Source organism: Amblyomma americanum, chromosome 3, assembly GCF_052857255.1.
Source record: "Amblyomma americanum isolate KBUSLIRL-KWMA chromosome 3, ASM5285725v1, whole genome shotgun sequence".
NCBI lineage: Eukaryota > Metazoa > Arthropoda > Arachnida > Ixodida > Ixodidae > Amblyomma > Amblyomma americanum.
In genome coordinates, this window is record NC_135499.1 from 212,546,965 (window position 1) to 212,559,770 (window position 12,806).

A 12,806-nucleotide genomic window follows, 5' to 3' on the forward strand; every position below is an offset into this window, starting at 1 on the left:
GTATACAGCAGTATTCATTTTGCCCCTAAATGTGGAGCCTATGGCATACTGTTCTGCTTGTACAGTATATTCTAATAATTTCGTGTAATTATAGTATATATACATAATACTAAGCTTTTTTCTGAACATTGCTAAATGGGATCAAAGGCCAGGCAACCCACTTGTTAAATGGACTTTGTTTATCAAGATTACAGCCAAAAAATATATTGTGCCAATTTTGAGGCCAATTCTTCCATATTTTATATGCTGTCAGCATCAAATGAAAGGTGAACTGGACAACTGAAGAACAGTGATGGGAACGGGAAAATCAAACAGTTCCAGTTGTCAGCTGTTTTCACTTCGAAGGTGTGGAGACTTATGCGTGGAATTGTTACTGGATGCCACCTGTGTCTTGTCTTAGCTAATATTTTTCTATTCTTGTGATCCCATTTGAGTTATCCTGCTTACGTTTCATTTAACGCTGGTGGTAGTACATTCCCTTCCTGTCTGAAGTTGGCACCCGACAGTAAAACAAAGAGATGTTAGTCAGCCAGTCAGAATAGTGGGAACAATTATAGCTATGAATATTTTTTTTTAAGGGGGGGGGGGGGGGGGGGGGTACCTTTCACAGTTTTTAAGGAAACGACAAGATTGATTTTCAACGAAATCTGCCTTGTATGTTTCATGTGGAAATCAATAAGCTCACTGTACAGGTCCTTGTGCCCAAAGATCGTGTGAAAGATGCTTCCCACAAAAATAAGTTTGCCACACTGTTTTACTGGTAAGCAGACCTCTTTTTTTTTATGGTAATTAATTGTTGTCTCGTTTTGCAAAAGGGGCACTTGCCTGACAGCAAGGTGCTGTCTTCGTGGGGTTCTGGAGACTCGGTGAAGTCGGACGAAAGCCAGGAAAATTCCTGGGGCTTCGTGGGGTTCACAGCAGGGAAAACACGCTCTATGCTGACAACTCTGGGTAGTGCTGACTTCTGGAAAAGCACTGTCAGGTATGGGCATGACAGATTTCATTCATTAGGATTGGTGTGTACAGTGTGGCCTGCGCATTTTTTTGTGTGTGTGTGCGATAGAATTATATGCCTCATCGGGGGAAAAAAAAGTGTGTTGTTGAAAGCTAAATTACCTGACTGGCTGGAGGGAAGCGACGTCACGAGACCAAAGCGTTCTCATTGGCTGGAGTGAAGTGACATCATGAGATAGAAAATGACGTCACCAGATAGAAAGTGAAGTCGCTTCCTGGAAAGGCATCAACAGCTTGTAATGCTATCGCATTGCCTACACATAATGTAATTAGCTGTCCTTTTGCTCGTATTATTTATTCAAGCATGTGGATTATGAGCATCTGGTCAGATAGTACAAATGGCGGACAAACAAGTTGAGAGTGCTTTATTGTTTCTTTTTGCATTGGATTTGTTTGTACTAGGAACTGCAGAGGCCAGTGGAAAGCTTGCAATGGCACTACAATGTTTTTGCAGTATGCACATATTGTGCGTAAATGTGTGCACACATATTGCAGAACACTTTGGCGCTATTATGGGTGTGCTAGTGTTCTTATTTCTTTGCAGTATGTATGCAATGTATTACAGTATGTTTGTAGCTGATATGTTGTGCTTTGTATGGCAATCGTCCTGACATGTTATGCTTTTTATGGCAATCGTCCTGACATGTTGTGCTTTTTATGGCAACCGTCCTGATATGTTGTGCTTTTTATGGCAATCGTCCTGACATGTTGTGCTTTTTATGGCAACCGTCCTGATATGTTGTGCTTTTTATGGCAATCGTCCTTTTATCTCTTTTACTGCAACCCACTTGGATTAAAGGATGTAGTTACTATCAGCCGGAAAGTAAATGGATTACCGTGTTTACACGATTGTAAGTCGACTCCCCCCCCCCCATATCTCAAATGAGGAAAAAAGAAAGGGGCATGCCCGTAGGCGCATTCCAGAACAAAAATGTATTAGTCACTGGACTACTCATCCACACTTGCGCCACTGTCTTCACTAGCACTGCCTTCGTCATCACTGCTGTGGTCCCACAGCACGTTCTAACGTTGTCGTCCAGCGAAATCCCCCACTTTGCAAAAAAAAAAAAAAAACACACCATGTCATTGCCCCGCGAAATCCCATACTTCACAAACAATCGCACCATGACATCGTGTGGAACAGCTGAAAATTTTGCCTCACTGCAGCCGCCACACCTGGATCACCTGTTCTGAGACGTCTAACTTGCGGCCCGGTGCTTTTCTTTGGTCTTAAGAATGCCAGCCATCTTGAATATAGTTGTGAACGAGCTCCGGACGCTTACTGGACCTGGAGCGCAAATGACTATTGACAAAGCACTACATCAAAAACTGTTAATATGTGGCCAGCAGTCATCAAATGCGTCAAACAGAGCAAAATAGAAATTATGCATGAGTGGCGTCAGCTCTTCCATCAGCTAATGACACTCCCCGTAAGCACTGCCGTACCAAGTGGCAGCGCTACGATTGGAACAGCAGCCCCTCCATCAGCTATCAACACTGCCTTGTGTGCCGAGTGCACAGTTGAAAGTTTAAAAAAAAAAATTTTCTGTGCTGTTCTTCCAAAAAAGTGCACAGAGTATACTGGGTAGAGTCGTAGAGCAAACATAAAATGTCAGCCACGCTGTAGCATTCCTGATATATCTTTTGTCTTGCCTTCATTTATGGTGCCATGCTTTGATGCCCCCCACCCCCACTTCAGATTTTAAAATTAAAAAATATAGGTCAACTTACACTTGTGTAAATATCGTACTTTAAGGTTTTATTGCAGAACACTTTAACTCAGGTCTGAAGAAATAATATTTTAAATCCGCTCTCATGGTCCATTTATTTTTTGCCTATAATTTGTATAAATAATGTATAGCATAATATTTTGTTGCTGTATGCAAGATAATGTCTACAATCGGGCTCTGCTATATATTCATCTAGAACACGGTATGCCTTCATGTAGACAAGCTACTGTTCAACATTTGCCACTGTCACGCTGTGCAGAACACTTATTCACTTGCAGCTTGATGCCATCTGTTGCGCTTTCCTAGATGTGCTTACTGCCTGTACGATTTTATTAACTTACCTTTCTCATGCTCTCGCAGTGTCAAATTTTTGCAGCAAAAATGGAACTAGCCCACTTTTCTTTATTTGTGTTTCTTCGTGAAATGTTTCTGCTGCAGGAATCTAACAAGTGTGAAGCGCCCAAAGCCAATTCAGAGAACCTCATCCATGGTGCGCTCAAACAATGATCTCAAGCTGTTTGCTGTCCCAGCATTCTATGAATCGGTTTTCAAAGATGTCTACTCCAGCAAGGTATGCCCTTTGGCGCACTATGAACTGCTGATTTGCATGTTTTCATTTGTACTTTAGAAGCAATGGGGAACTTGAGCTAGTAGTGAGCAGAACAAAAGCTTGGCTTGTTAAGCAACTGTTCCACTGGTGAACACTGCTACATGAGCTATAATAGGCTTGCGCCTATGACGTCACTCATGGCAGAGCTATATTTCCTTCTGACATTCCAAATTGCTCCAAGCTATCATTCAGGGTTCCCTTGCTTATCACCAGGTAATGCTAAGCTAGCAAATGCCAGGTATTTTGTGCTTACATATTTTGTTATCTGTGACAGGACAGCCTTACCTCTTTCTCTTATTGTAAGCTTATTTAAAGGGACTACGCAATAAATAATTGAGATTACGTGAAGCAGACGAGGGATAGGCATTTCATCACTCGTCGCCCCGAACGCAAGAATTTTTAAGCTAGCATCAATAACACCGAAGATATAGACGATTAAAAATTACGCTCCTCCTCTCCCCCCTCAACTTGTTCAGGTGGGGCACCAGACAAAAATAAAGAAAACAGCTCTGGAACTGGGTCCCGCCCATGAATACGTCATCCGCTGACGTTCCTTTTGCAACTTCCGGTTGTCGCTCCTAGCACCCCAGCAGCAGCGTCGGTGGCGTGATTGTGGCGCGCGTCAGGTTTCTTTGCTTGTCGTCTGTTGTAGTTAGCAGTAATGGACCCAGACCTCGAGGTGTGACTGCTTATGGCCGCGAGGGGCATCGAGCCCTATGCGTTCATGCCTTACCGGCTGAATGCCAGCGACGACAGTAGCAACTCGGCGAGCCACTGCGAGTGGCTCCGGAACTCTCGACAGAAGGAGGCGGCAGAGGAAAATTGAAACCATATGCACGAAGGCAATGCCCTGGCTCACGCTTGCCTGAGAGGGTCGCGCGGCGGCACGAGCAGACAATTTTCACGGTTACCGGAAGTGTGCCCGTGACGTCGTGGCTGCCATAGCTCCAGCGAATGACAGCGTGTGGTGGCCTGGTGACGTCATGGGTATAGTGACGTCTTTTTTCACGATTTTAGTTTCAAAATTGGTCACTACGAGCACACCAATCGGCCTGCGAATATTAAAAAACACGGTATTTAAAAATTCATAATAAATTGTCGGCTCAGTTCCGAAGACTCATACTGAGTGTGAATGCTTTTTAGCATCATTTCTAAGCATTGAAAACATTTGAAAGCGACTTTTTATTCATTGCATAGTCCCTTTAAGTGCAAAGGTGGTGGTTTCATATTTGATGGTTGAATGAATGCGCCTTAATGATGTTTTGAACGCATAGTTAGCATTCTTAGGCACCTTGCACTAAAATGGTTGGTGTTAAATGTTCTCATAATTTTTGTGGCACATCTTTTTTTTTTTTTACTCTATATTCTTTGCATCAAATTGCTGCAGCTTACTATGCTTGCTTGGCTTTCTCCTCACAGTATGGCCTGCCATATGAGAAATGCGAGGGCCTCAACTGGAGTCCTGTTTTGGCTGACCTTTTCAATGTTCTCCGAGCATCCATGATAGCGGAAGCCATTGATGACAAGTCCCCCTCAGCTCAGTGCTCATATGGCAAGCAAATTTTGCTTATTCAGTTTAGAACATTATGTTCCTTTGTCTCGTGTTTTTCTTGTGCTGGCATCTTAGCTTCTTTTGTAAGTTATCTTATCACTTTGATTTGTAATAGGCACCTGAAGTTCCTTCTTAGTGAGCCAGACAGAGAAGATTAGAATTTTTTTTAGTATGGTGGGCACCTACTTTCACTTCTACATTGGTGACTGCAGTGAAGGTAAATTTATTGCCAACTGTTTCTTAAAGCAACATATATGAAAGTTACCTTTTAAATTTGGTTGCACAAATAATGTAAATATATAATTAATTAGAATTAGAATTAATTATAGCATTACTTAATGAATAAGCACAACCTGCAGAGCATGTGGTTGTGATTATCTCAGCCAAGCTGTATGCTCTGTAAATCTCAAGTTCACAAATGGAAATGGGAGGTGCTGGATGTTATCTAGTGTTAGTACAGATTTGCGTAGTTGTTTACTTGACTTTTTCAGTAAACCACTGCAGTACAGGAGAGCATACTTTGTACGATAGTTAGAACTACGTCTACACTCCCTATTCGTCCTTGTAATTGGCGAACGGTAGGAGGCTCCTGTGTGGCAACCCTGTATCCCAGTGGGCACCATATTGCTGGTGCCCACTGGGTAAAAAAGGTGGGGGGATGTTGCAGTGCACCCCCCTCCCTAATAGGCATTAGTGACAGGTGCAAATTTTTCCCATACACAAACCTGGTTTCCAGAAGATGTGACCTGAAGGACGCTAACATAAACTTGGCTCCCCTCCAACCCTAGGTGCAGGGGATGTTATTCAATTATTCAAGACAACCTGATTACCCACTCGTATACGCGATGTGACCACCGTGTTGTTACACCACTGTGGTCACCTGCTTAGGCACGCCGTGCAACTGACTTCACACGAGTAAGCTCTGCACATAAGAATTTCCAGCAAGAACTGGTTATCAAGCTCTTTGAACTTGCGTGGTTGTTTCGTGAGTGAAATTTGAATCGGAAAATTTGAAAGTTGCTGGCGAGCTTTGAGAGTGCACTGAGCTTTACCAGTGCAGCTAAGCCTAACCTGTTTTTTTACTTCCAGACAGTCGTGGCTCCATCCTTCTTGGTTTAGCCAAAGGCCTTTTTCCCGAGGACACGCTTTTGGCAATGTGCTGCTTGTTTGGCGTGAAGCATGTAAGTATAGTACGTTCTGGTGGAGGTGTTGCCTTGCCTAAAACCCTGGATGCGAGTGTTTCAGCGCATACATTTTAGATGTGATGTAGAGAATTGTGTGCAGAGGCTTGAGTATATGAGTAAACGTTTACATTTTATTTGAGCTATGTGTCGTGCCAATCAGTGTGAGGCTGGCACGACGAAGGACATGTGTGATTTACTGGCTGAAGTGCTAGAACGTCTGATGGCGGGGAGCCGAACGGTGCGTGACACCGGCACGAGAAGCGAGCTCAATTCGACCGCACTTCGGCGTCATCATCTTTGATGGCTGGTGCTGCTCCTGCTGCGTAAGGCCGTGGCTGCTGCTACAGTAGCCCCCCCCCCCCGCTAGTTAAGGAGTCCTTGGAAGCTGGGAGCCGGAACGATACTTTCTGCTTCTGAGGAGTGGCAGGGAGAGATGGCGTAGGAGGCCAGCCGGCTGGGTGGGGCAGAGAAAGCACACATGAAGGCCCAGTGGGCGGGACGTTCTTTGTGAAGGCTGGCTTCAAGCGGTCGATTGAAATGGTGTCAGTGCGCCCATGAATGTCGACGACGAAGAACTTCGATGTTCTTTCCAGTACACAGAAGGGGCCGTCGCAGGGGCGCTGAAGCGTCCTGCGGACAGAGTCTCGGCGAACAAAGACGTGCGTGCAAGTCGCTAGTTCGGATGGAACATGTGAAGATGGTTGAGACTAGCGTCGGAGATGTGGCGTTCTGAGATGGCGGCAAAAATAGTGGAGCTGCGTCACGTAATCGGTAGGGTCGGGACTTGTAGACTAATCGGTAGATTCGAAAAATTCACCAGGAAGACGCAGGGGTGAGCCGAAGACAAGCTCTCCCGGAGTGCAACAAAGATCTTGTTTCAGTGTAGCACGGAGGCTGAGCAGAACCAGTGGTGGGGAGGCAGTCCAATGGGTGGTGTCGAGTTGGGCTTTGAGGGATGTTTTTAGTGAACGATGGAAGCGTTCGATCATACCGTTGGCAATGGGAAGGTAAGCAGTAGTTCTAATTCGGGAAGTTCCAAGTAAAATCATAAGGTTATTAAAAAGTGAAGATTCAAACTGGGCGCCACGGTCAGTGGTGATGGTTCAGGGAACCCCGTACCGGGAGACCCAGCCGGCAACGAAGGTTCTGGCGATGGTGTCACTGGTGGCGTCAGGCAGAGGGAACGCTCCGGGCCAACGAGTGAACCGATCGATGCAAGTAAGAAGATATGATTGTCCAGCGGAAGGTGGCCAGGGACCCAAGATATAGATGTGGACGTTGTCAAAACGGGCAGATGGCGGAGGGAACGAGCCGAAGGGAGAGGTAGTGTGTCGCTGAGTTCTAGACTGCTGGCAAGCCAGGCAGGCACGGGCCCAGGCGCGCACAGCCTTGTTGATGCCGAGCCAGACATAACATTTTGTGAGAAGATGCCGCGTGGTGCGAATTCCAAGATGGGACAGGCCGTGGAGGCCGTCGAAGACAAGAAGACGAAAGGCAAAGGGCACCAAAGGGCGCAGAGTGCCAGCCGAAGTGTCGCAGATGATGGGGACGGGGCACGAAGCGAGGAGAATTTTACGAAGAACCAGCGAACAAGGGTTCTTGCAAAGGGTCCATAACTTCCGAGTCATGTTGCTGTGCTTTTGCGAGTGCGGCAAAGTCGAGGTTCAGTAGTGGAGCAGCAGAGGTGAGGGAAGTAGTAACACGTGTCAGAGCATCCGCCGGGGCATTGTCAAAACCTTGCACATGTCTGATGTCGGTCGTGAATTCTGCCACGTACGAAAGGTGAATTTCATGGGGCGAGAATTTACCGCTCCCCGATTTGATGGCAAGAATAAGTGGTTTGTGGTCTGTGACGATGTGGAATTGCCGACCTTCAAGGAGGTGCTCGAAATGCCGCACGAACATGTGCATGGCAAGGAGTTCATGACCGAAAGTACTGTAGCGTCTTTCGGCAGCAGAAAACTTCTGGGAGAAAAAAAGATAGAGGGCTCCAAGAACCATCCACGAGCTGGTGGAGCACGGCTCCAACACCGGAGTCGGAGGCACCGGTCATGAGGCGTAGGGGTGAATCAGGGCGCGAATGAGCAAGGAGAGTGAGGTCGGATAGTTTCGCTATGGCGGCCTGGAAAGAAACCAGAGCAGCTGACAATCATGTCAGTTGTGCGGAGTTTGTTTTCTTGCCTTGAAGCATGTCCGGCAGCGGTTTGAGGAGTGTAGCTCAGTGAGGGATGAAACGGCGATAAAAATTGATAAGGCCGAGAAATTCACGGAGCTTGCAGGCTGAGGAAAGTCTTGAATGGCTTGGACTTTTGATGGGAGAGGCCGGATGCCGGAGCTGTTGACACGGTGGCCAAGGAAGTCGAGCTCCGACTTGCCAAATTCACATTTTGCTCTGTTAATGATCAGGCTGTAATCAGAGAGACGTTGAAAAAGCTGCCGGAGGTGTTGCAAGTGCTGCTCCGTATCGCGGCTGAATACTAGGAGGTCATCGATGTAGGCCATGCAGAAAGGTAGACCCCTTGTAACTGTGTCCACAAAGCGTTGAAATGTCTGGCCAGAGTTACGGAGGCCAAATGGAATGCGGAGGTATTCAAAGAGGCCAAATGGTGTGATAATTTCAGTTTTGGGTACATCGGATGGTTCTACAGGGATTTGGTGGTAGGCCTTGACGAGATCAGTTTTAGAGAAAATTGTAGCGCCATACAGAGTGGCGCAAAAATCCGCGATGTGAGGTAGGGGATAACAGTCCGGAACGGTAGCGTTGTTGAGGGCGCGGTAATCACCACAGGGACGCCAGTCCCCTAGGGATTTTTTCGGTATCATGTGTAGAAGGGATGCCCATGGGCTTGATGAAGGTCAGATAATGCCAAGCTCCAGCATGTGTTCGAACTTGTTGCGGGCGATCTGTAAACGGTCTGGAGCAAGGTGACGGGCTCGAGCGTGCATGGGCGGGCCAGTGGTCACAAGGTGATGCGTGACCTGGTGTTTGACGGGCAGTAAGAAGTTGGAAGTACGGAGCAGAGAAGGGTATTCATCCAGGAGGATCTCGTAGGCCGACTGGTGTGGGCTGGGTACACTGGCAAGCGGTTCTTGAAGACGGAGGCCCTGAACAGAGAGGTTCATCGTGCCGTCTACGAGACACTTGCTGTGCATGTTGACCAGCAGATTGTAGTGGCGCAGGAAATCAGCTCCGAGAATTTGGTAACGTACGTCCGTGACGAGGAAAACCCATCGGAATACACGTTGGAGGCCCAAATTGAGTGTGAGAGCATGTTTGCGGTACGTAGCGATGGGGGTGAGGTTTGGAGCTTGTAGCGATGGGCCAGTGCGGCAAGAAAGTGAGGATGGAATGCTGCAGGGGAGGACGCTCACCTCTGCTTCGGTGTCGACGAGAAAACGGAGGCTCGAGATGTGGACGCAAATGAAGAATAAGCAGCTGTTCTCCGGTGTGACACCACTTGCTGCTTCTAGTGGTGTTGTGGGAAGTTTCCCTGGAAGCGACAGGGAGGGTACACTGACGCGCTGCTTCACCAAAGGTGTGGTGATACCAGCACTCTCTGGTTTGAAGAGGTGAGGTAGCACTATGTCGGCAAGGTGAGGCCTGCCGACAGGAAGGCAAAAGAGAGCGGGAGGTCGACAGTGCGGCGATTTGGTCGGAGAGACATGTGATCTGGGTGTGGAAGTCGTCACGGAGGCTGTGAAGGTCCACGCGGGAGGGAAGAGATGATGGCGGGGTGGGAGGCTGGGATACTGTGCTGAGAGAAATTGTGGAGTAGGAAACGTCCATGACGGAATCCGCCAGCTCAGCGAGCTTCTCCAAAGACCCCTGGGCGGGCACAAGCACCAGGTGGACCGACGACGGCAAGCACTGAAGGAAAAACTCATGCAGGAAGGCTTGGTCGAAGATGGCAGCCTTGTCGCCCAGGAGCTGCTGGAGCCGCCGCAGCAACTGTGTTGGTTTGCGGTCCCCCAGTTCTTTGGAGGAGATGAGCTGCTGCAGGCGGCGACATTCCGAGACGGCTGTTCGCTTGATGAGCTCAGCAGCCAGCGTGTCAAACGGGGCCGAGGTGGGCGGAGTTATGAGGAGGTCGTGGAATTCGGCGGCAATCTCAGGTGGTAGCGACACAGCGACATGATGAAACTTCTGCGCCTGGGTGGTGATGCGGCCAGTAATGAACTGGCTGTTGACTTAGCGAGCGAGAACTGGAGAAGGCAAAGGGACAGCGCAGAGACTGCAGTGGAGGGTCCGTCACCGGTCATGGTGGGAGCGTCGGCGTTGGCCATGATGGGGGCGGGTGTTCGAGCGGACGTCCGGAGTCACCAGTTTGTCGCGCCAATCAGTATGAGGCCGGCACAATGAAGGAAATGTATGATTTACTGGCTGAAGTGCTAGAACGTCTGATGCCGGGGAGCCGAACGGCGCGGGACGCCGGCACGAGGAGCGAGCTCAAATCGACTGCACTTCGGCGTCATCATCTTCGACGGCTGGTGCTGCTCCTGCTGTGTAAGGCCGCTGCTGCTGCTACATATATACACAGTAGTGCTGCTTTGAACAGAGTTGATGACTGCATGATCCCTCAAGTGCCTATTTCCTTCACTCATCAGAAGCATGTTACAAGTTTGCAACCATTATTGTGCTTTTTTCACACTATTCTGTAGGTGCCTGTAGTTTCCGGCATGCTTTGAAACTTTTGAAAGAGACTGTAAACGAGACTGTAACAAGTTTTGAAAGAAACTATAATTGACTTTGTTTTGGCCTGCTTAGACTGTTTAGGCAGAACAAAATTTTTTGGCAGCAAGAATTAATTATCCTTAAATTCACGGGTGCTTTTGAAGTTTGGGAGTTGCTTTTTTATTGGGTTCTGTAGCGAACCATGACGGCCGCGCCTGATGCCGCATAGGCAGATCACTGACGGAGCACCGATGAAGACGAGGCGCCGATGAACGACGTGTCGCCGCGCTGCACGAGATCGCTTGGTGTTTTGGACTGGCCGTCGGTCCTACTCGCCGTTTTGTGTCACCCACTGCGAACTCTTTCCCCTGTCCTATTTGTGCACAAACCCCGTTTCACTTGGTGGAGGTGCGGGGTATCGATCCCCGTTTTGACTTGCCTGACTGATGCCGGCCTGCAGCTGAATCTCAAGAAGTGTCACTTCGCAGCTCGGAAGTTGATCATCTTGGGGCACATCGTCTCCAAGGAGGGCGTTCTCCCTGACCCGGCCAAGCTCCGTGCTATGGCGCAATTTCCTAAACCTGTGTCGCTCAAGCAACTTCGAAGCTTCATAGGTTTGTGTTCCTATTTCCGGCGCTTCGTACGCAATTTCGCGTCGATCATTGCGCCACTGACGAAGCTACTTGGCGGAAACAATGACATGTCTGGCTGGTCGGCTGAATGCGATGAAGCGTTCACTACCCTGCGCCATCTTTTGACTTCCCCGCCAATACTCCGACACCATGACCCAACAGCACCTACCGAAGTCCATACGGATGCGAGTGGCGTTGGCCTCGAAGCTGTCCTGGCTCAGCGAAAAGATGGGTTTGAAGAATACGTAGTTGCCTATGCGAGTCGCGTGCTCACCAAAGCTGAATCCAACTATTCCGTCACGGAGAAGGAATGTTTAGCTATTGTATGGGCACTAACGAAATTCCGGCCCTATCTGTACGGTTGCCAGTTTTACGTCGTCACGGACCACCATGCACTCTGCTGGTTATTGTGTATTAAAGATCCATCCAGTCACCTCGCTCGATGGGCTCTTCGCCTTCAAGAGTTTGACATCCGCGTCATCTACCGCTCCGGCCGTAAGCACATGGATGCCGATGCTTTGTCTCAGTCTCCCATTCCCAGCAACGCTGCCTGCTCCTCGGCGACAGATCCCATGCTTTCGTCTCTTACCATCGCTGATATGCTCTTACCATCACTGATATGCCTGCGGAGCAGCGGAAAGACCCGTGGCTTGCTTTCCTAATAGACGCCGTGTCTTCGTCACAAACGTTACGCCTTCAAGAACATTACGGCGTCAAGCTCCGCACTTTGCTCTCCGGTACGGCCTTCTATACCGCCGCAACTACATGCCTGATGGTCGGCGGTGGCTTCTCGTGATTCCCCGCCATTTACGATCTCAAATTTGCGCCTCTTACCACACCGACCCTCAGTGTGCACACACTGGTGTGCTGAAAACATTCAAAAGAGTTTTTCAGCGTTACTAATGGTGCGGCATGTATGCCTATGTTCGTAAATACGTCCGACCTTGCATCGCCTGTCAGTGGCGGAAGACCTCCGCTCCGCGTGTGACCGGCCCATTGCAACCACTCCCTTGCCCGGCACGTCCTTTCGATCGCGTTGGCATTGATCTTTATGGCCTGCTTCCCTGTGCAGTCTCTGGGAACCGCTGGATTATCGTCGACGTCGACCACCTCACCCAGTATGCCGAGACAGCCACCCTTCCTGCTGCTACTGCCCGCGAAGTTGCGATGTTCCTGCTGCATCATTTTGTTCTTCGCCACGGCACGCCGCGCGAGATCCTAAGCGACAGAGGCTGCGTCTTCCTTTCCCACGTCATTGAAGCTCTGCTTACCGAATGTCGCATCGTACATCGGACCACCACTGCCTACCATCCCCAAACCTACGGGCTAACCGAGCACTTCAATCGTACTCTCGGAGACATGCTCACGATGTACGTCGCAGCGGATCAGACCAACTGGTATGCTGCCCTTCC

The 12,806-nt window shown here is 48.8% G+C and overlaps 1 protein-coding gene across 2 annotated transcripts in view; it reads left to right on the forward strand.

The window, feature by feature from the left end:
- The window catches only part of LOC144126004 (NBAS subunit of NRZ tethering complex-like), an 87,461-nt gene that overhangs the window by 49,632 nt on the left and 25,023 nt on the right, over window positions 1–12,806 (forward strand). For both annotated transcript variants that reach the window (XM_077659867.1, XM_077659868.1), the window contains exons 37-40: window positions 816–982; window positions 3,183–3,315; window positions 4,774–4,906; window positions 5,996–6,087. In XM_077659867.1, the coding sequence (XP_077515993.1) occupies window positions 816–982; window positions 3,183–3,315; window positions 4,774–4,906; window positions 5,996–6,087 (525 nt within the window). The remainder of the gene's footprint in view (window positions 1–815; window positions 983–3,182; window positions 3,316–4,773; window positions 4,907–5,995; window positions 6,088–12,806) is intronic.